This window comes from Coturnix japonica, chromosome 2 (genome assembly GCF_001577835.2).
Source record: "Coturnix japonica isolate 7356 chromosome 2, Coturnix japonica 2.1, whole genome shotgun sequence".
NCBI classification, from domain to species: Eukaryota; Metazoa; Chordata; class Aves; order Galliformes; family Phasianidae; genus Coturnix; species Coturnix japonica.
The window spans coordinates 64,530,032-64,552,776 of NC_029517.1; the positions used below are offsets into that span (position 1 = coordinate 64,530,032).

The window sequence follows — 22,745 nt, forward strand, 5'->3', positions numbered from 1 at the left end:
GTTATGCCAACCCCCTGCTTTAGGGCAGACATAGATGAACGGAGTAGCTGCCCCCATAAGCAGGAGCACAGTGGCAGACAGAGGAGGAGCTGCATGGTTTCACGCTACAAATGAGCAGCAGGTTCGTCTGCGATCATCTCCCTAGAGATAATCTATCAAAGTCCACACAGGGGGCTGGGCTACACATGCACATCCTCCCAAGCTAATATGCTGGTGGAAGAGGTTATTCTCCATGCCTGTGCTTGCAATCCCTTCAGATCTGCTTTGCTTCTTACATCTTCTCAGCCTGAACAGGGGCAGGTTAGCAGAGATGAACATTTGTGTTTACAACATCCCTCTCTATGCATGAGAGGAAGCTCTCACCCCACAGCCTGGAAGTGAAGCAGCAGGAACCTCCAGCACTGCCACAGCCTGAATGCATGTCTGCTGCCTACATGCACAGTATCAGTATACAAGGTGTCCATGCTTTGCCTTGTCACACACAGGTTTTCATGTGGAGATAAGTCTGCTGCTAACGCATCCAACTTGGCTAACATTTTAAATGCTTCAGGATTAGCTTTGCCATTTTTTGAGTTCTCAAATCGGTGTGATACAGCCTCAGTAGCAAAAATCAGCATAGACATGGGCTGCCAAAACTAGTGGGTCCAAAGAAAGATGTTCAACACATCTGACGCTGGGCTCAGTGTACGATGGTCAGGATTCCTGGGTGCCAACCCACATGTATGGAGAACAATCAAGGATTGTGCCAGCTGAGCACATACAGAGCCGATACAGAAGCAGGAGCAAGGTCACTTTATGGCTGTGGACCTGGGAAAACTAAGAACACCACAATGAATGTAACACAGAGACACATTTTTGCCAGATCTGGTTATGGACACACAATCATTGAACCATAGAGTTGCCAAGGTTGGAAAAGACCTCCAATATCATCCAGCCCAACCATTCACCTACCACCATTATTTCCTAAACCACACCTAGCCTGCTTTAATTCTGACTTAAAACCTTTGGGCATGTTGACTTCAGTGTATGTTGGTGTTTTAAAATTCAGCATCCTCTCTGAGGTTCCTTCTGGAAGTTGCTGAGATGTTAACTCCATTTACTTATTTATATATCAGACTATGATAAGATTAATTGTCTGAACAACACAATTATTACTGCCATCTTTAGTGCACAAAAAGTTATATTTACTTCAGTGCAAGGACTCAGATATACCATTTGCACAATATAATGCTCGATACCTGTATTTATATTGCTTAAATGTGTTTTCTGGCAGGAACTCAAGACAAAGATGAATTTCATCTAACATAAGAGGAAAGAAATAACTTGCCATCTAAATAGGTTTTTCACTGATCCATAAATCAGAGAGGAGAACTGTGCATGCTGTATTCCTGCCTATTCCCACAGCCTCCTTCTTGTCATCACGGAGGTCTTTAGTATCCTGAAATACAACTTGACAATAAAAATTAATTGAAAGTGCGCTAGAACCATTGACTTTTGCAGTTTCACAGTTTGCCCATCCTTAAATAACGCCGGTTATAAAATCCTGTTTGTGCTATAATTCCTTGGCTCTCTGCCACGTAGCATGTACAGAAATCAGCAGTGTGTGCAGCAGGGACTTTGCCGGCTGTACGAGTGCACATAATGGACTTTCGTCTTTAGCTCGGCAGCAAAATACTGACTCAGATCTAGAGACTGGTTATAGTCCCAGTGGTGTTTACTCCGTGTAATTAACAGTATCAAGTGTGTTGTCTTTTGGGTAGTCTGATTGTTTCCATATGCACAAGTACCTTCGGTGAATGCACACACGGGGCAAAAGGCAGACAACACTCAAAGTGCACACAGCGCTGCGGGAAGCACATATGTTTTAAATATATTATCTCTGCAATTAAAAGGAGATTATAAATTGGTCATATAAATCTTCAAGAACAGGGTCAGCGGGGAAAGGAAAAGATCTCCTGTCTAAGGAGGCACTGCTGCTTGGTAAGAGCTCGCTCTGCAGGTCCTGCCATGGGGCAGATATTTCCCCACTTGCCCACTAGCGAGTGGCGTGGGTTGGTGTCTCAGGCTGAGCAGGGAACCTCGCTCCTGAGGTGGGGCACATTGCTGCGGGCAGAAGGCTGCTGGTGCTGTGCTGGGGCCCTGAAGAAGATCAGCCGTGTTTGTGGTGGGGCGTGCCTGGGAATGCTGCGCAACATTAATCTTAGGGGCAGGTACTTGTTGAAATTCCAGTTACGGAGGGAGATGTCTGAGGCAGAGCCGGGCCTTGCCTTCACAGCTGAAAGAGGTGAGCTTTTTTTACCTCAGGGTAATGTTTCTGACCTATCCCAAGGTGAAAAGAGGCAAAGCCAAGGAGCTGCAGCTCTCTGTAAGGCAAAGGAGGCAAGGTCAGGAACCCAACTGGGGTATGCTGCTGGAGGAGCAGACTTCACCACAGTAGCAGCAGTCACGGCAAGGTTAAAAAACAATCATCCTTGAGAGCGAGAAAGACAGGCCCTAACATCTGTTGGGAAATTTAAGGCATAAAAGGTGTTTTGTCTGGGTTTTTGCCTCTTGTTCTCCCTCTCCCTTCTTAGGTTCCTCTGCACTGCCCCATCCTCCCCAGCAGCCGGTAGCTCTGCTGGAGGACACAGGAAGGAGGAGAGACCAGCAGGGCGATTCCCACTGTGACCTGGCTGCTCTGGCATCATGCACCCCGTGGGGCCCTCCTTGGGGTGCTCCCAGCTCTGCTCCCTGGGCAGGGACACACCAGGCCTCACCTAAATAGCAACATGGCTCTCATTTTGAGGAACACTGTTTTAAGCTGGACCCTCTTGTGCCCATCTCTAGGCCTGCCCCGAGATAATCACAGAATCACAGAATGACCCGGGTTAGGAAGGGACCTCAAGGATCATGTAGTTCCAACCCCCCTGCCTGGCAGGGCCACCAAACATACACCTTTACTAGATCAGGTTGTCCAGGGCCCCATCCAACCTGGTCTTGAACACCTCAGCCCAGACTGTGTCCTGTCCATGTGGACTCACAGTCACTGTGGTGGTCACAGACGATGGAGGGAAGCCCACCGCATTCATCTGACTGGTTATATGCAGTACAGCACAAGGTCATTTAAGCCCTATTGTAGTTAATACCTAAATGTATTTCAAGGCATCCCTGTACGTGAAACACGACTTTAAATGAGAAGTATGAACATTTAGTTTGAATTTAATAATTAAAAACATGAATGTACTCCATATTCAGTATTGAGAATGCTGCTACGTGCACATTAATACAGAGAGTATCTGGAAAGCCATGATGATGGAAACAATCTACTGCTTCTGTGTCATGTTATTTTGAGTCATTATTAATCTGTTACTCAACTATTTTTGTTAATTTGGTCCAGCTCTGAAGATGCAGGGTCGCATTAAACACTAAGTCCCCCCTCTCCATTGATGCAAGCATGTGTGTACCATGTGCTGAAACACTTACAGGAGCAGAGCAGAAGTATGTATCAAGTCCAAACTTGAAAACAGGTGGTTTTAAGTTATATAAGCACAAAGAGCAGAGAACTTTTTTTTTTTTTCCTTTCCTTTCCCATACAGTGTCTCAGGCCAGCAGCCTTGGGGCCACAGGCACCTCTCTGGGGATGGGCCGTACACACTTGCATTGGCCAGGGCCCCACAGCCTTGTGAGGAGGGATGTATGGGGAGCCTGAGTGGTGGGGCCAAGTAAAGTGGGGCATGAAGGCTTGCACCTGCCCCTGAACAGAGTGAAATCCCTCTGCATTGCCTGCGGGGAAAGGGAGTGTTGCTTGCAGAGCAACAGATGGGTGCTGTGAGCAGCCGCCGGGATACAAAGCTGGTCATGGGCTTCCTCCTCTTACTCACCCACCTGCCCACCATGGGTAGGAGGGGGTTTTGCAATATCTGGGGAAAGGGATGAGCCCTGGGAGGATAAGAGTGGGAGCGTAATGGGGAAGTTACATAAAGGAGGTGGGTGAGGAGAGCAGGGCAGTCAGACGGGCACACCGAGGCTAATCCAAGGGGATGGCAGAGAATGAGTGTTGGGGAGGGAGCAAGGTGCACACCCAGATTTCCACTCACCCACCAGCAGAGGAGTGAAGGGGGGTGGGGTGGGGGGCAGCCCTATGCTGTGTGTGGTGCAGGTGTGTGAAAGGCCTGGGCGAAAGAAGCACCATCATCGCACACACAGGGCCTGATGCTGGGGAAACCTGCACTTCTGCCGCTTGCTAGGAGACAGCACACGGCTCAGTGACTACGGGCGCTGGGAGCCTTGCTAAATGGAGGGAGGCTCCTGCTGCCCTGCTGGTTGCTGCTGTGCTCTCTGAGAGAGGAGGAGGAGGTGGAGGAGGAGGAGGGAGGGATGTGAAAGTGGGTCAGGAATGTAACCAGACTCTGCCCCCCTTGTTGCAGGCACAGGCGGCGCTGCCTTAGCGATGGAAAGCAGGCATTTCACTGTTGATGTTCCACAGTCATACGGCTGACGGTTACTAGGGGATCCTGAAGGATGTGTTTCCCTGTGACCCTTTTGAGAAGAAAAACTTAGTTGCCGCAGTAACCAAGTTTGGCTTGGATGCAATGATGCAGTAAATATCATAGGTGAGCCTCGCTTGTGGAGGAGGAGAAAGCAGGAGCTGCATAGGCTGCCTAACTTTTGCAGTCAGCTCAGGAAACATTTAAAAACTATCCCAACAAACTGTGTTAGTTAAATTCAAGGCTTACATTTCCTGCTGCAGTAAAGTGCTCAGATTTTATCCCCCACGTATTGTGAACCATTAGGAAAACGGAGATAGAAATTAACTGCCTTACTGTTGTAGCAGGAGGCGCGGAGCTCACCCACGGCTCTGTAGCAGCACAGCCCCTTTGCAGAACGGGATGCAAGTGACTTTTGTTTCATAGCCTTAGTTTTTGAAAGTGAAGAGATGCAAAGGAAGAAAAATACTGACTGAAAAACTTCATTTTACATCCACCTTCTTTTCAGTATTGCTACTTTACATTAACAACCTTCAGTATTGTTCCTAACAGAGAGAATTATCAACTCTCCTGCAGGAAATCCTCACACTAAATACTTTCAAGGTGGGAAACAAACTAAAAGAGCAAGCAAAAAAATAATTCAGTATGAAACCCAGTCACACAGCGTTCGTCTCCATTCCCTCCAGCTTTAGTTGTCTGATTTCCATCTCATCGAGAACCAGAAACAGTTCTTCACTAGGGTGGGGAAGTGCTGTTCAGAGTGGGAATTAAGCACTGAAAACAAATATAGAGGGCAGATACTGTGATGCATCATTTTCTTCTTTAGCTTTTTTTCCACAGTTGTTTTTCCTAAAGCACTTGTCTGAAGAAAATCCAGGTTGCTGTATGTGGGACCTATTCTGCTTGAAGCCTGAGCATCAGCAGGGGAGGACTGAGCATTCAGACCCACATCAGGAGTGAGGAGATGCACCATGCATCAGTGCTGGCAGCGCAGCAGCAGATAGGTATGCATCCAGCCCATGGAGGAGGGTATGAGTGTACATTTCTATGGGAACAAGGTCACTGAAGTAAACTGCACAACTATTCCTTTGTTACCCCTTTGAATTATTTGTCAAGGAGGTATTGCTATAAATAAAACAAACATCCCCTCAGCCTCGTTCATCTCTGAAGGCTGTTCAGTTTTCAAAAGTGAATCTCACTGCTTCACTTTTTAACATGAGATTGTGATGTTGATTACCCAAATCACGTGCTTCTCGAAGCTAAATGTAATAATTAAGGTTACATGGAAGTTAGCAAATGATGGTAAAATACAGCTACTCTATTGTAACATTACTCCTGCTTTAAAGAAAAAAGAAGTAGGAAGGGATAATGATTCAAGTGCTGTGGGGCACAAAGCTCTTACAAAAAAAAAACCAGTGGCCAACCTGGGTGGTACATCCCAGATGAATGTAGCCCATTGCCTCCAGTAATGGAAAATATTTAGACAATTTTATCCGCAGTTTTAAGATCAGTAATTGCTTTGGTATTTTATGCTTTTTTTTTTTTGTGAACAAACATCACTTGTTTTTATGAACTCTCCTAGCAGTGGATACAGCTGGGTGGGTGCACTCCACCTGATTGCACATACCCCTGCCTCCATAGAGGCTCGCAGATCTGGACACGTGTATCCCATGAGGGTCCCTCGCTACTGGATGAAAATGAAAGGTTAGAAAGTTTCCTGTTGGTCTCGCCTATAATCAGCCAAATTCAGTGTGAGCTGAAGCCGCCTAGAGAGCTGGGAAAATGAAACATGTCTGAGAAGTGCTTGTCTTAGCAATCATTCCTTCACTTGCTGGTAAGGAGGATCTGATTTTGTTGTTATGCTGGGTCATTTTTTATGCCCCTCTTGACAAGCAAAGGCTGTGCTGAGCCTTATGGAAACAGCCATGAGAAAATCCTTCTGTGCTCAAAGCAGGATCACGGTCTTTGCTGTCCATTCCCTGCACTCCTTTCTGGAGGGATGCACAACACGGTGTGTGTATGGAGGTGTGGCCAGCAAGTTGCTGCTTTCTAGCTATTCTTGGCTCTGGCAAAGGCTTTTCTATTCAAGGGTAAATGGCAGGAACCTTGACACTGCTCTAAAACTGTGTTGCTGCCTTAGCGATCCCCAGAAGGACCAGATAATACAGCAAGACGTGGCACATAGTGTAGGTATAATGGAGAATTAGGCCTCTGGAAGCAATTTGACTGCGGCATCTGAGGCTCATCCTTTACTGCTAAACTATGTGTATGAGCCTCATCCACTATGGGAGGCTTGTAAATACGACAGTATGGAAACTTGTGACTTTATTTCTTTGGTTAACATCTTGTTTTTACCAGACGGAATTGCAGAAACTTCTTCGTCAACAGGATGAAACAGTAGCAGCAAAGGTACGATCCCTCACCAGGCTGAATAGGGACCTCAAAGCCTATTACCATTTTAACGATGGCATTGTTAAGCAAAGTAGTCTCACGACGCAACCCGTTTACTTCATTAAGAAAAGCTGTTTGTTGAATGCTTTACCTTTAGCTACCAAAAAACAGCAGTGTCTGCCTTTCTTCTGCAACTCACTCGTGTAGTTTCAAAGCTGTTTGCAGCTGAGGATTGTCAGCCATTCGCTGTACTCACAAAACAGGTTTAAAAGCAGACACGGCTAACAGGATGTGACAGAGACTCCCTTCAGAGCTCTAGGAGACACATCCCTGTTCTTTTCTAATACCTTTGAAAGCGTCTGTTAGAGCCTGCGATGCAACAGCTCTCCTCCAAGCCTGAGTTCAACTTCAAGTTTTCAGGAAGGTATATTCCACGTGCATCTCACTCAGACTTATTTCAATGAACTTCTGCTTATCAGCACTGAAAAGATGTGTTAAAACCAGTCCGACGACTCTTTTTTTTTTTTTTTTCGTAACACCATGTGCTGGAGGGCCTTGAGAAAACAGTTTGGAAACAATATCAGAGCTGAACTACCGAAATGCTTTGAACAAGAAGAATGTTCATTAAACACATTGCCACGATTTTCCTAGTGTCCCAAGTAACAAAAGCCAGGCATTTCATGATTTATAGCCCCTCTTCCAGTGAGGTGCTTCAGGAGAGCAGAAGATTTGCATCTTACAAGTAAGAACATGGTGGACTTAAATGCTTAACCTACCCTACTTTTTCAAACCTTTAGCAGCGAATATACTGGATCCCGTTTCAAAACATGCATATTGAAGTCTTAATCACCCACCCAGCTCCCCTTATCTTAATTCACTCTAATTCAGCTGACACCCACAGGAGAGGCTTTGCAGTGACTGGACCACAGGAACTGTAGGGTTTTTTGTACTTCATCAGCAACACTCAGAGTGTTATAATCCTCTCTCTGAGGTCCCATTAACTACAACTCCTTGAAGTGAAATACGGTTTCGTTGCCCAAGGTTGCACTCTTTCCCACAAAAGGGCTGTGCTTCAGGTCACAGGGCTTTGCGTAGTATAAGTCCTCCTGCCCCAGCCCAGAGCAAAGGCAAGCAGCTGACAGGATCAGCTCTTCTGCAGCCACCTGGCAGGGCTTGATCTGCTGTGCAGGCTTGAGGGGGAATACCGTGGATGCATACAGTCTTTGCAAAGCATGCTAGCATCTTCCACCTTTCCAAAGGCAGATCTCTCAGTACTTCCCAGCACCCCTTGTTTGACATGTAGCAAAGCACTTTGGGTCAGAGCGGGTTATTCAGCACTCGTGAAAAAGTTGCACTGTACGTGGCTTGCTCTGAAAAAATCAGAACCGAATGGCATAAAATGGTAGAACAGGATTTCAAAGAAATCACTGATGTCATTCTTCAGGATCAATGCATCCTAACACAAAAAAACCATGATGCAAACAAGTAGCAGCATCATGTTAGAGCATGAGGAACAGGGTCCGATTTAGCCTGATACATATGAACTTGGGACTATAGGAAACTTGCTAAAGGGGAAAAGTCTTCCATTGTCAGTAATATGAGGTTTAAAGAAACAAACATAAAAATGGATGTATTGACAGAACTGCACATCTTGTGTTTAAAGATGTATAGGGCCAAACACTGGCAATGTATGTGAACTGCTGGGGATGCTTCCTGGAGTAGCTACCCAGGAGGGAATGGTAAACGTGGAAGATTCTCTGTGTTCAGGGCCATGTTTTGAAGAGCTGCTGCTTCCTCCTGGGCATTCCCAGGAGCTATGTTCAGAACTGCCTTGGTAAGTGGAGACTAGATGGATCCCGCTATGGACACAACCATTTACACATGTCTTGGTATTTTCTTTGAAGTCTTAGGTAATAGCAAACAAGAGTCTCTGTAGGGATGACTTCTGCAGCACAGGAAACACCTGTACACCCTCCTCAAATGATTTCTCTACGTAACACACGCACACCAGCTCTGCTGTGTCACAGGGCCTTCTCACCCCCAGAGCCGGGGTCAGGAGCTACCTCAAGAAAAAAAAAGCCTGGACAAGGCAAAATCTTTCCTCTAAACCTCCCCCTCCTCCTCTCACCTCCCACTCTGTGCTTTAAATTCTGGCTCCCTGCTTTTTTTCCTGTGTATACCTCAACACTCAGCTTGCTTTCATAAAGGCATCAATCCATCATTCCCTATATTTATTTCTCTATCTATTCCTGAGTGCCCAAGGCACGGCAGATTCTTCTTCATTACCAGTGTGCATAGAGTCCAGCTACAGTCTGGTTTGCATTAAAAGCTGTAAAAGTAGAAGTGTATCAGCCAGCGATGCAACTTCTGTAATTTCTAATTATTATTATTATTATTATTTTCCTTTTAACATGGTTGCATGGCTGACAGCTCTTCCTCCTTTCATGTCAGCCTGTTCTATTTCCTGTGCTGAAATGAGCAACTATTGATATAAGCAAGCCAGGAGGTAGGAGAGGCAGCTCTTGTTCCTGGCCTTTCTACATCTTGTTGATGAGTTCCCTTCTCACTGCTTCAGTTCCTTCAGCTGCAGAACAGGGCTCACAAAACTGTCCTTTTTGTTACAGCGTACTCTGAGATTCATCATGAAGAACATGACATGAAATTAGGCAGCAGTAGCCGTTGCAGAAGTATTACGCACCATTATCACTTCATGGGGGAGTTTTGCCATGTTATATAAGTACACAGAAAGCAGCAAAACTTTTTTTACAGTTAGCATCTTCCACTTTTCAGCCTGGCAAGGGTACAATGGCATCGCAGATAAGAAAATGTTTGCGTGGTGTGATATCATTACTGTGGTCTTCTTAAGATCTTGTCAGGATCCTGGCAGAAGTCAGGATCAGATATTTTAATAAGGGAAGAAAAGAAAAAAGAAATTTCTCTTTTAACCGGTTATTAACCTTAAGAGAGTCTGTATTTATGAGGAGGTAGTTAAATGCCTTAAGCACAGTATCTCTTCCCTTGATCTGTGAAATCAGGGTGGTTTCTAATCATTTATGCCTTGATATTTTATTATAAAGTGCCTCTTTCTTTCTTTCCTTCTTTCTTCTTCTCTTTCTCTTTCTTTCTTTCTTTCTTTCTATCTTTCTTTCTTTCTTTCTTTCTTTCTTTTTCTTTATCTTTCCTTTCTTCCTTTTCTTGTCTTTCTTTTTCTTTTTTCGTTTCTTTTTCTCTCTCTCTCTTTTTTCTTGCTCTCTCTCTTAGTTTTTTCTTCTTTTTTCTTCCTTTTCTTCTTCTTTTTCCTTTTTTCTTGTTCCTTTCTTCCTTTTCCTTCTTCTCCTTCCTTCTTACCTTCCTTCCTCCTTTTTTCTTCCTTCCTTCCTTCCTTCATTTCTTCCTTCTCTTCCTTCCTTCCTTCTCCTTCCTTCTTCGCTTCTTCTCTTTCCTCTTTCCTTTCTTCCTTCTTCTTCCTTCTTCCTTCCTTCTTCTCCTTCCCTTCTTCGTTCCCTCCTTTCTCTCCTTCCTTCCTTCCCGCCTCTCTTTCTCGCTCTCACTCCTCTTCCTTTCCGTCTCTCCTCCCCTCTTCCCGCCCTCTCTCTCGCTTCTTTCCCTTTCCTCACTCTCCGTCTTCCTCGTCCCCTCTCTCTCTCTCTCTTTCTCTCTCTCTTTCTTTCTTTCTTGCAGAAAACTGATAGAAAGTGAACTGCCTGTGTCAGGAATTCCTTACAGTTGGGTATGGCAGCATTTCTGCCAAAGCCTCTGGTTCTTAATCTGTTATCTCAGTTTACTAACTGACAGCTTTAGTCGGTTGGTCCTTTTCTAGAAAGCTTGCAATTGCATTGCAACTTCACCCTTATCCCATTGCCCAAAATAAAAAATGCTCCACCAAAGCATCAGGCTGTACTAAGCTGTGCAATGTCTGTAAGTGTTGTATGTTTGCTAATCTGAAACTGATCCTCTTTGTCATAGAATCATATTGTAGAATCATAGAATGTCCTGGGTTGAAAAGGACCTCAAAGATCACCCAGTTTCAAACCCCCTGCTGTGTGCAGGGTCACCAGCTTCCTGACCAGGCTGCCCAGAGCCACATCCAGCCTGGCCTTGAATGCCTCCAGGGATGGGGCATCAACAACCTCCTTGGGCAACCTGTTCCAGTGCATCACCACCTTCTAAGTGAAAAACCTCCTTCTAATATCTAATGGCCTTGGTCTGGGTCAGACACTCATTTTCCAAAGAATGCCCTGGAAAGCCCTGTGTGGGTGATATTACCATTCTGCATGTTCCTACAATGGAACAGCGTGTCTGTATAATGGGACCGGGAATTTTGCTTTGGCGAGTTAATGCAAATGCCAAATGATGAATAAAATGCTGAAATGAAAGATAGGCCCTAAAGAATGGAGAGCATTGTAGTAAGACAACATTTATCTTTCTAACTGTAGGCCCTCTGAAGACTGTAGAAAGGGTTTATGGATGAGATATGACTGGCAGAGAGCATGTCGGATCATCGTTAAGTGCAGATCTCCAGAGTTCTGTAGAGACTCTGTCACAAAAACACAAAACTATTTAATGTTCAGGTTAATAATTCATAGAACTTTGTGATATTCAGAAGCATTCGTCAAACATGTCCTAATATTACTGGATTGTTTAAAGATGTGTGCAGGTCACATTTACAAGTGGATGTCTGTTACCTGGCATTTTTTTATATGCAATATTTTTAACAATTCTTTTACTGTTATCTGCCCACTACCTGCTTCTCACTGTACTGAGAGGATTTCTCGAGTCAAAGATGACCCATATGGTATCCCAGGAGTCTGGGCAGTTACCTGGGTTGCAAAAAAAAAAAGCGTTTCCATTTGTTTTCATTCCATTTTCATCAGAGATCTCATTACTACTTGTGAGCACCATTCTATATATATATGGCATCTATACAATGTATTTATTTATTTATTAAATGGAATGACTGGATAGATTTAAATTGGATATAAGGAAAAGATTTTCACTGTAAGGGTGATGAGGGTTGCCCAAAGGGGTGGTGAGTGTCCCGTTCTTGGAGACATTCAGGGTCAGGCTGGACCTCTGAGCAACCTGATGTAGCTGTAGGTGTCCCTGTTCATTGCAGGGGTATTGGACTAGATGGTCTTTAAGATGGTCTTCCAACTCAAACAATTCTATGATTTTATGATTCTATGATGGTAGTTTTGCATCTAAACCATGCTTGTGAACTTCTGCTTCAGGGTTGCTCAGCAGCCACAGAAGTTGGGAATGTACCCAGCATCTCTGAATATTAGGCTATGTAGGTGCCTAGTGAATGTAAAATCAGATATCTAACTGCCATTATCCTACCTGGAAAACACCCTGGCTGGCCTTTTTTTTTTGTCTAATTAATTAAATGTGGATGAAGTATTGGTTCCCACCAGAAGTAGAGCACATGACTTAGAGGACCTCTTGCTCTTTTGGATATGGTAAATCTGATACATACATTTACGTTGTCCAGCAAACGTCATACTCTTTTTGTTTCAGAGCTGAAATGTGGTTACTAAATTCTGTAGGCTGATTTTCAACATATTTGATCCATTTTCTAAATTCTACAAAAGCCAGCGCTATGTTATGTACAGGTTGGGTTGGCAGCATGAGTTGTGACATGACATATTTTGCTGAATCTGAAACCTTACTTTAGGGCCTCCTAATTACACAAAGTTCCCTCTTCTCACGTAGCCCTGGGATAATTGGGTGGTATGGCAGCCTAAAGCCTTCGGGATGCTAAAATAATCATACATTAACCCTAAAAACATATTCTCGCTTTGATGTTATCACCACTAGCTGCTAGAGGAATAATTACTGCTCCCTTGTGATCAACTTTCATATGATAAGTGTGGTAGCAACGATAAAAAAGGCGAAAAAAATGCAAGGCACTTGGCATGGTTTTAGTTTATATGAAGAGTGGACATAAATCCACAGAAACTGATATGGAGGATGCCGTGTAATGAAATCTTTTGGTCCCGTTTCATTACTGCAGGCAAATGGGGCTTGTGCTCAGTGGTGGGGAGCAGCCACAGGAACTGGTTGTGGCTCTCTGGCTGAGATAAGTTTATGCTGTTCCCTTTGGCAAATCATTGTCTTTTAAATTCCTCAATGCTTTGTTCAAAGTACAGCTGTGTTTCAATAATAACTTATTTCTGTATAATTCCAGTTCAGTGGTTTTTTATTACATATGCTGCTAACATTTTCACACGAGTACTCCAGCTGTACACCAGTTCTCTGCAGTCAGCACTAACCCAAAATCATGCCAGGAACTGTCTCTATTCGTTTCCGTGTTAGTAAACTTTTGTATTCTGAACTATTATACACCACTCTCATCTTATTTTCCCTTCATTCCACTGCTGTCTTGGCTCTCCACACCTCTTTTTCTTCATGTTTAGCCCCAGGTTGCTGCCGCGAGGTTTTGCTGTAGCTGCTTACACACGATATTACCCAAGTACCAAGCTTTAAAAGAACTGTCCATTTCCAAATATGAAATCTTGAGCCCTCTCTTTTTTTATTCCCCAGTACGATTGGGTAATGTGGTGTTCATAGTAGAATGGGACCAATGATATCAGCTGTGTTTAATCACCACATACAAGTAGGCACGGTGTATATTTCCTCTGCTTTGCTGTGTCAGTAACCGAGTGTCTAGACCAGAAACGTCATCTGCAGATCTTCCCTTAAGATTAAGCCAAGAAAAAAGTTCAGACTGCAGTGAATTGTGCCCATTGGCTGATGAGCTGACTGAGAGTTTAGCAAAAACAAGTGTTTCTGTTGTTCAGGTCTGTGCCCAGAGAACGACAGGCTAGATGTTCTGAGGTGAATCATTCCTGTTGTTACAGCAGAAAGCACAGTTCAGAATGCATCTCTTTATCTGTTCTATATTACGTGTAACTACAACCATAGCAAAGCCTCGATAAATATAAATTAAAAATGATCATGAAAAAAGAAGGGATACTTTTCAGTTTGAGAGACCTTCAATGCAACTTCCCAACCATATGCATGTATGTGTGGGATAAGCAATCGTGGAGGACACTGGTGTCCTTCAACAGATGGTATTCTAACACGTGGACCATTCCACAAAATCCAAATAATAGAATCCTTTGTTGCAGACACCCAGACCATTGATTGCAAGCTGCAACTGTGGACTTCAAATGTCTTCTGCCTTTTCTAATCACTCTGAATTCTCTTCAGGAAGGCGCAGATGTCTGTGCACTAAGCTTAGAAAACATTTCTTTCAAGAGTCGAGATTTCCATTCAGTGAATCATTTCAGGTAACAGCTCTGCTATGCTCATTTTAATAATATAGTGGTTTGGGGTTTTTTTCATTTTCAAGTTTCAGTTTAGATAGAGCAGAGTCCCATCTCACCACCAAAGTCATTGAAAGGGGGAAGAGGGGAAGATGTTGAGTTGCATATCTACCCAATCTACCCTCTACTAAATCTTCCCTCCCTCATTAAAAGAAATCTCACCTTACTTGTATCTCGCTGGAGGAAACAAGGATGTGAACTTATTACCTATAATACAAGTTGAAGACCAAAATGAAGGGAAAAAACAAAACAAGTTTTGAGAATAGTTTCTTCTTGATTATCCTTCCTTTAAAAATCAAGACGACTGAATGATAAATGGAAGTAAAAGTTTCAATAGTAGGACTCAAATCACAGAATCACAGAATCACAGAATTGTAGCGGGTGGAAGGGATCTCTAGAGATCATTGAGTCCAACCCCCCTGCCAAAGCAGGTTCCCTACACCACATCGCACAGGTAGGCGTCCAGACGGGTCTTGAATATCTCCAGAGAAGGAGACTCCACCACCTCCCTGGGCAGCAAATCCTACCATCCACATTTTCCTAATGTTCAGATACTTTGCAAGCACTGAGTCTTCTTTTCATGGCTAAGTATTTTCTTATATGAACGCACCAGAAATGATTGAAACCATTTCTCTGTCGTAGGCCCCTCTGGTCCACAAACTGGTGTTGCTCAGCCATGAGAAACCTTCTGCTGACAGGTTTTTTCTTGTGGTAGCTGTGAAAATAATTTCATTGTAGCAGCAGAAGAATTCTTTTTGCCTGTCTTAATCCTGCCTCTGCTATGGACAGTCTAATTGTGTGTGTGTGGGTGACTGTTTTGACAAGCATAGAGCTGTACCAGCGTAGTTACATCTTTGTGTGCTGCACAGATACAGAGGTGTATCTCCCCTAGTTATAATTTCAATCAGCAATATTGTGCTTTTGCCAATATGGCTTATCTTATCATTGTCTGAATGCTGATGAAAGTGTAGCTCTGCGCACATAACTGTGAACATAAGCTGCTGTTGGTAGCGTAGCTCAGTTAGAACACCAGCTGCAAATCATACCCCTTTGTACATCTGCCTCATCTAAGTAGGCCTGCACAACTTTATGGCAGAGACCTGGCCTGAGGCAATTTTGCCTCTGGTTTAAGGAGGCAAAAATTTAAGCACAAATTTAAGTAGGTACAAAGCACAAGGGGCCCTTTTCATGCTCATTTACCAGACAGTTTCTTCTGCTTTCCCTTGACTCTTTGTACACTGCATCGTCTGGCTATTTTTCCCCTGGTTCTGTTCTTCTCTTCCCCAAATCCTGTCACTGCAGCCTCCCCCAAGTTACATTAATCTCTGCCCTTGGAAGTTGTCCTGCTTTTTCCCTCCCTGCAGGGTAACTGCTCCCCTTGCATACTTTCTTCGTGACTGCTGCCTCACTTCCTATTTCTTCACCTCTCTGCTGCTTCCTGGCCCTCTCTGTCTGTTTTCTCCTGCTTTGTGGGCGCATCTCAAAGCACTGTCTACCATATTTCCCCTGGGCTGCTTGGGGTTTCCTTCTTCCCTCACACAGTTTTCTACTTGCAGCCTTTCAGCTATATTTAGCTATGGCATGAAGTTAAGAAAATAAAAATGCGGGCTGAAGCAATCAAGGAAAACATCCTAACGGTGACATCTGCAAGTGTGGACCAAGCTCTAGAGGGAAGCTGTTGCATACTCCGTAACTGGGGATACGTTAAACTAAGATGGTGTCGTATAGAGCTATACTGTGGCAGCCACATGGAATGAGCAGAAAGTATCCTTCATTTTATCAGTGGGTTGAACTTGATCTCTAGAGGTCCTTTCCAAACCCTATGATTCAGTGACGCACCTACGATACAAACATAGTAAATAGCGCCTTGGGTGGATGTTGCTGCCTTCCTTCAGCTCCTGGTATCTCTGCCAGTGCTAGAGCGGCTTTTGAACAACTGAAAATGAATAAACAGGAGTTTATTTTGTTTGTCGGAGGTTTTGGAATCAGCTCTTCGTAGCAAATTGGACATAGGGAAACACACAGCTGGCTCACTACTTGCCTACACGAGGGAAAATAATCACATTGAAACTAACAATCAATGAGGTGTGAGAGGCTGGGTGGTCAATAAGACTGAAATACGTCGTGCTCAGTACCAAAGCACAAACTGGGCATTAAACGCTAACTTAATTTTTCCACGCGTGTGTTTTTTGCATTACCTGGCAACAAACACTTCTCAGCAACGACGCAGAGTTTTAAACGAAGCAGAGGTATTGCAGTGGGTGGCTTTGCTTACCGCTGTTCTTTTTCCCACCCCGTCTCTACACACAGCACGTGGGCTATACAACTTGTTTCTGAGGCTGTACAGTAGTGATCAGAGAACTGTTTGAGGCCATAAATGTCAAACATCTGCTTGTTAGTTTGTCGCGCTACATTTTGGAGCAGTTTAGGCAATAAGTAGGCTGTGCCGTCCCAAGATGTGCTTGGCAATTAGGTATGCACAGATAGATTTTACTTGGCTTTATCCATGTAAAACACTCTCTCTTTTTTTTAAACCATCCTCTTCTGAGAATTTCACTTATTAAAATGGTAATAACCCTCTTTTGTGCTCCTGCTGCTTTATTTCAGTGACAGGGATCAAGGACAGGCTAGTTGCTCACGTATCACTTTAGCCTGTCTCTACAGTTACCATTTTTATATAGGAAATAAATCTTAAAGTTTCCTGAGAGAACGGGTTGCAGTTGTTGATCTTCCCCAAAAAGGATTTAGAAACACTGACTATTGCTAAAATGGCTTTGTGGAATACTTTATGCCACTTTTTGTGCCTTGAAAAGCAGGGCTGGGGAAGGGACTTGTTCATCAAGCTGGTCCAGTCCCTGGGATGCTCTGCACTGCATCTTCCAGAGGCTCACACAGTGAAAGGAGAGGAGATGGGACAGTAACTGAGGCAGTCAGAGGCTCCCACCAGTCCTACATACTGGTAGCCCTACCCTCAGTGGTACATGGGGAAAAAAGCAGTCTAGGTTTCATGCTGCCTTTGTATTTCCAGATGAGTCCTCAGGCAAGAGGTGTTCATAGCAGGCTATGGGTGAGTCAGCTGCAGGTCTGTTTTGTGCTGTCGAAATGGCTTGAAGCAAGCAGGCAGCAAACGCTTCACATCTGAGCTCTTCTTTTTGCTGTGTGTTATCAGTAAAATACTGTCTGCTGAGGACAGGACATAAAGCAGTGGGGATGGCTTAGTACCTGATTAAAATACACTAGGATTTTGAGGGAAAGATGAGTCTTATTTCCAGCCGTGCAACTGCTATCCTGTTGAGATGTGAGGCAAAGTGCTTAAACACAGCTCTACCCTGGGTTTTCTTTCACTAAAGAAAGGGTGATAGTAAGTTAAATTGGCAGTGAAGGAGTGGCCTTGACTTTCAGATCATCCAAAGCTGCCCTTGGAGATATGGGTGGGGTGGCTGCAGAAGCAAGTTTCACCGCTCTGCCCGTATCTCCCTGGCTGCAGGATTTACAGAGGCAGGGATAGCTGAGCATAGTGGTACATCACATTCACCCACATATGGGAAATAGGGATGTTGTATGATATCATGTCATCTGACAAATGCTGCGAGAGGGTTTGCTGCTGGTACTACATGGTGTGCCATCTTGTGTTGTTTCCCTCCATTCATCAAGCTTGGTCTCCCAAGCACTTTGTAGGAAATAAGTTTTATTGAACTTCCCACTTTTTTTCTTTTATTTTTCTGGATAATTACCCTGCCTGTATAGTGGGCACACTTCACAGCTCTGTTTTACTCTCAAAGAGTTTTTGATCCAAGCCTGTATTTCACTTGGAGAAGAAACCCCTCAAAGCCAAAGCAAGATCCTTAACTCAAAGGAGACCCAACAGTGACGTGTTTATTCATTTCAAGATATACTTGATTGAAAACGTCAAGGAAATTTGAGCATTTCTTTTGGTCTTAAAGTTTATAAAGACTTATTTCTTGACGCCCTCGGGGCAGCATTCTCTGCTCCTCCAAGTATGCTTTTCCCTGTGTTAGGATGTCTCAATAGTGTGATCTAAAGCAGAAGACACTGGCAATGTCTAACAAGAGCAGAAGTAAACTGATGTCCTAGTTATCCTGACCTCCTCTTTTAGTGCCAACGTTTGCTTTGGTCTCCTCACTTAAGACATTGTTTTATCCTCAAGCTGTGGCCTTCACATAAGCTACATACCCTGTTTGTCTCCTTTCCTTGATCACCTTCAATCAGCATCTCTGATATTTGAACTGTGAGTAAGGGAAGAGTTGTCCTTCTCTTAGGACAGCAGCAGGTGACATTTCAGCCAGCAGGATGGCTATATCACCTAGTGAGTGTTTCTTCATGTCACTAATAATACACAAAACACCATCACTGGCAACTTCTTGTGTCTGCACTGTTGTTAATGGTATTTAACAATGCAGTGTAGGATCAGAGAGGTGTGTGAGGATGTGTAGGAGATGGAGAAAGTCTTCTTGCTACTTATCACATTTACCATCACTGCTGAGAACTGCTGTCCACATGCACCCTTAGGGAAACAGCGACTTGGCACTTGGGTTGTACAAAAGGGAGGAGATGGGATGAAACACAGAACGCAGATGGAAGGAAGCACAGAACGAAAGGGTTATCTGTATCACTTAAACAAGGCGGTAACATTTGAGGGAGTCACTTTACTCATAAAAGTGGTTTCTATTAGGCAAAAGTGGTATCTACTTTCCCTTTCGCTGGAATGAAAAAGTGAAAATTTGCTCAAGATTTCACATGCAGCCTTAGACTGCAGTGGGTTCTGACTTCTGTAAGAGTTCAAATGATGGAAGATTTGAGAACTGCCTTTTAATTTATCTTGCCCAGTGATAGCCCAGCCTCAGTTCCTAAGCTGTGGAAGATGTAGAACTTCAGACCCTTTCAGGCCAGCACTCCTGTGCGGGGTCTGCCTGAGTACCTTGAAGGTAGGAAATACAGTGAGGGTGGGTCAGAAATGTGATGGAGAGGTGGCCAGAAGCTCCTCAAGGAGCATTCCAGAGGCTTTAGCCACAGGTGAATTAGATGTGAGGTGCCAGCCTCTAAAGAACACCGGTTAAATGGCAGCAAGGTATGCAAATATCTGTGCAAACAAGGCCTGAGGTTGTGAACTCTGGGCCTAACCTACGGCTGGTTTGTGTGAATGTGCATCTGAGCTGAAACCAAACCATGGCAGTCTTCTGGTGTGAACATAAATGTTCTGAGGGCCAAGCTTGCAGTGGACAACTGTTCAGTTCTGGGTTAAATGTGATGCCTGAAAGCAAAGATAACTGAAGTAAAGATGTGAACCACTTGCAGTGCTGTTAGATTTACTGACAGCTTTTACCACTGCGGGTTGGCAGCTGGAATAGGGACGGGGATGAAAAGGGTGAAGGCACTTTGCACCGTATTTATTTTTAATGACTTCTCTTCGTTGTTTTTGTTTGTTTGCTTGTTTTCATAACGCAAGAACCTCATAGCCGAACAATTGCACTTTCTAATGCCTACTGTCTGGTGGGGTAAGCTTCATGCAGCTGTTCTGTCAGTCATCAGTTTGGCTCTGATGGATCTGTTGGCACTGAAAGTTGCAGACAAACCTCACAGGTAGCAGCGCACAAGGCCCAGCAGGCAGCAGCTCAGCTTGCTGACACCTCTACAGCAAAGATCCATAGGGTAAAGCTGAAGTTCTGTGTTCTGAATACACCTGTGTGCCTTTTCAGTTTGCAGTTTTGGCATTTCCAGATCACCAGAACAGCAGATGCTTTGCTTGCAGTCTGAAAGGGAGGATGGTTATCCCTGACACAAAGCACAGCTCATGTCTCTGGTGTGGGCTTTGCGTATTCCTGACATGCGTGCCTTTGTGAGGGATGGGCAGAGTTAAGCCAAACTTAACACCGATGCCTCACAGGCAAAAGAGCTGGCACCTGGGATGCCTCTCCCTTTCCCTGTGAATCCCTCTCCATGTGAATCCCCTTGCAGACTAAGCTAGGCTACCATGTCTCTGGCACAAGCCGGGTGCCCCCAGGCCACACCTAAGCTCCCTCAGCACCAGCCAGTGACTTCAGGTCCCACCTCCCGAATAGCAGCGCTGAGAGGCCTGGCTTTATTAGCTTAGAAATAGCATAAATAACCATTTCCTTGAAGAGAAAGCCAGCTCCTCATTGAGGCATTCCTCTCAACTCGTTTTATTTGACTTTTTTTTTTTTTTTTTTTTTTTTTTTTTTTCCTTCTCATCGAGCTCTCGGGATGGAGAGTTTACACACACTGTGAGTGCATAAGACTGAAGTATTCAGCACACAGCTCTGGACTGGCTTTCCAGTCAGATCCCTGTCTGATCATCAACAGATCACCTGTTGAATCCTCCAGCTCACGCTGTGGTACCAGTGACAGAGAGAAGCTCTGTAACCAGGTGTTACAGAGTGCTTGAACACCACATTTGGACTTTCGCTTCCTCAGAGAGACTCCCGGTCCAAAAAAACGTGCGGGATGAGCGTTTCCTGAGGTAAAAAGTTACGAAGAAGTGGCCGGGATGCAGCGGGCCGTGCCGGGGAGCTGCCAGGCGGCGGCTGTCACCTGACGAGGCGCGGGGCCGCGCTGAGGGGAGACCCCGCCGAGAGCCGCGTGGCAACATCCCCCCCCGGCCGGGGCACCCCGCGGGCCGGAGCCGGGATGCTCCGCGCCCCAGGCGGCGACGGCGGCTCGTCCCCGGGAGGGAGCCGGCCGCCACGTGATGCCGTCCTTATCGGGCCGCGCGGGGCAGCGCGGGGGCGGGTCGGGGGGCGGGGGCGGCCGCGGAGCGCGGCTCGGCGGGGTCCCGAAGCTCGCCCATCGCTCCCCTGCGGGGAGGCGCGGAGGACGGGAAGTTAGAGCGGAGTTGATGAACTTTGCACATCCCCAGAAACGCCATTTTGATTCCTTTTTCCGGAACAAGTTGGTGGCTCACCCGGAGGGTTCGCTGCCCCCCGGCGCCCATCCCGGCGGCATGTCGAGGCGCAAGCAGCCCAGCCCCAGCAAAGTGCGCCGTAAGTACCGCGGGCAACGCGGCGCTCCCCGCCCGATGCGAGGAGACGAGAAGAGAGGAGAGAGGAGGAAAATAAAGTGGGGTTTTGCTTTTCATTCCCCCCCTCTCCACCACCGTGCTGTGTGTGTGTGTGGGGGGGGGTGGTTGGGGAGCGAGCAACTCGCGGCGATGTGAATTTGAAGCGCTTGTCGGGGGGGAAAAGGAAAAGTTTCCTTTTAAAAAAAAAAAAAGGAGGAAAAAAGTTTGGCTGCCAGCGGTGGAGATGATGATGAGTTCGTGCAGCCTCCCTCTTCCCTTCCCCCGCTCCTCCCTCTCCTCTCCTCCCTCCGCGGCTCCTGGCTTTGCTCGCTTTTTTTTTTCTCCCCCTTCCCTGTTGCAGACTTTCTACCAACCAGCGGCACCGGCCGCGGCGTTCTGCCTTCGGGACCTGATGCTCATCCATATTAAACCGTCTGAGCTCAGGAATCCGGCCAGATCATCCCCCCCTCCCGCTGCAAAGTTTATTTTTAACCGGCCAGCGCCTCAATTGGGATGGGGTTGCGAGGAAGCCACCTCTCGTAGCCCGGCGCCGGCAGCCCCCGGCCCTCAGCCCTTTAACTTCTCCCCGGGGCCCTCCCGGAGGCCGCAGCGAGGAGGCCGGGATGCAGGCGGCTCTCCGCAGGTACCGCATCCCCCCCCAACAACTTTCCGTCCCTTTCCCTGCCCCCCTCCCTCCCTCCTGCCGCCCTTCTCCCTCCTCTCGCTCTTTTTTTTTCTTCTTCTTTTTTCCCCCCTTTCCTCCTCTTCCTCCCTCCTCCCACCATCCCCCAGCGGGGACGTGCGTGTCCTTTCCCCTCCCGAGGAGAGGGACGCTGAGACGGGAGGGTATCCCCCCCCTCCCTCCGCCGTCTTTGTGCGGAGCGGGGCTGCATCCGAGCAGGGAGGGGTGGGGGGGATCCCCTTCATCCAGCCCAACCCGAGACAAACTTTTAGGGCAGCCTCCCTCCCATGGTGTCCCCGGAGCCACGGGTTGTGGGACAAGAGGGGGGGTCCTATGCCGACCCCCGGCGAGGAGGGGCCGCGCTGTTGTCGGGCAGAGTAGGGCCTCGGGCAGCGAGATGCTGCAACCGGGTGGTGGTTTTTTTTTTCGGTCGAGCAGAGGAGGGAGGGCGGTGGATTGAACTTTGTCATGTCGCAGATAAGTTTCCTCTGGCTTCTTCTCCCTGTGCTTCTCCCTCCTCCTCGCCTCTGCACGCACGCGGCTCCTTTTTTTTTTCCACCGTTCTTAAGCGTTTCTCATTTCTCGGGATTCTTTTCTAAACTTTGCCTCGTCCCACCTCTCAGCTGCACCCTGGTGGGGAGAGCCGAGCCCTCCTCAGACCACCAGGCCCAACCGCTGATGCCCTGAGCCGTCAGCATCCTGCCTGCGGCAAGCTGCACTCGAAGGGGGGAGGAGGGAGGACGACGACGATGTGGGGAACAGCAGTGCCATCCCAGCTCCTTCTTTTCGCCTGGTGTAGATAAGCACCTCGCCACGTTGAGAATGGAGTCCCACAACCGAGT

At 46.1% G+C, this 22,745-nt stretch overlaps 1 protein-coding gene across 5 annotated transcripts in view; it reads left to right on the forward strand.

Annotated features, from left to right (window-relative positions):
* The first annotated feature begins 20,959 nt into the window (after positions 1-20,959).
* RREB1 (ras responsive element binding protein 1) overlaps positions 20,960-22,745 on the forward strand; it is a 116,242-nt gene continuing 114,456 nt past the window's right edge. For 2 of the 5 annotated variants that reach the window (XM_015854537.2, XM_015854543.2), the window contains exon 1: positions 20,960-21,204. In XM_015854537.2, the coding sequence (XP_015710023.1) occupies positions 21,060-21,204 (145 nt within the window). In that variant the 5' untranslated portion in view covers positions 20,960-21,059. Of the gene's footprint in view, positions 21,205-21,467; positions 21,865-22,745 lie in introns of those variants that run through there. The other 3 variants (XM_015854540.2, XM_015854539.2, XM_015854538.2) reach the window with 2 other exon arrangements.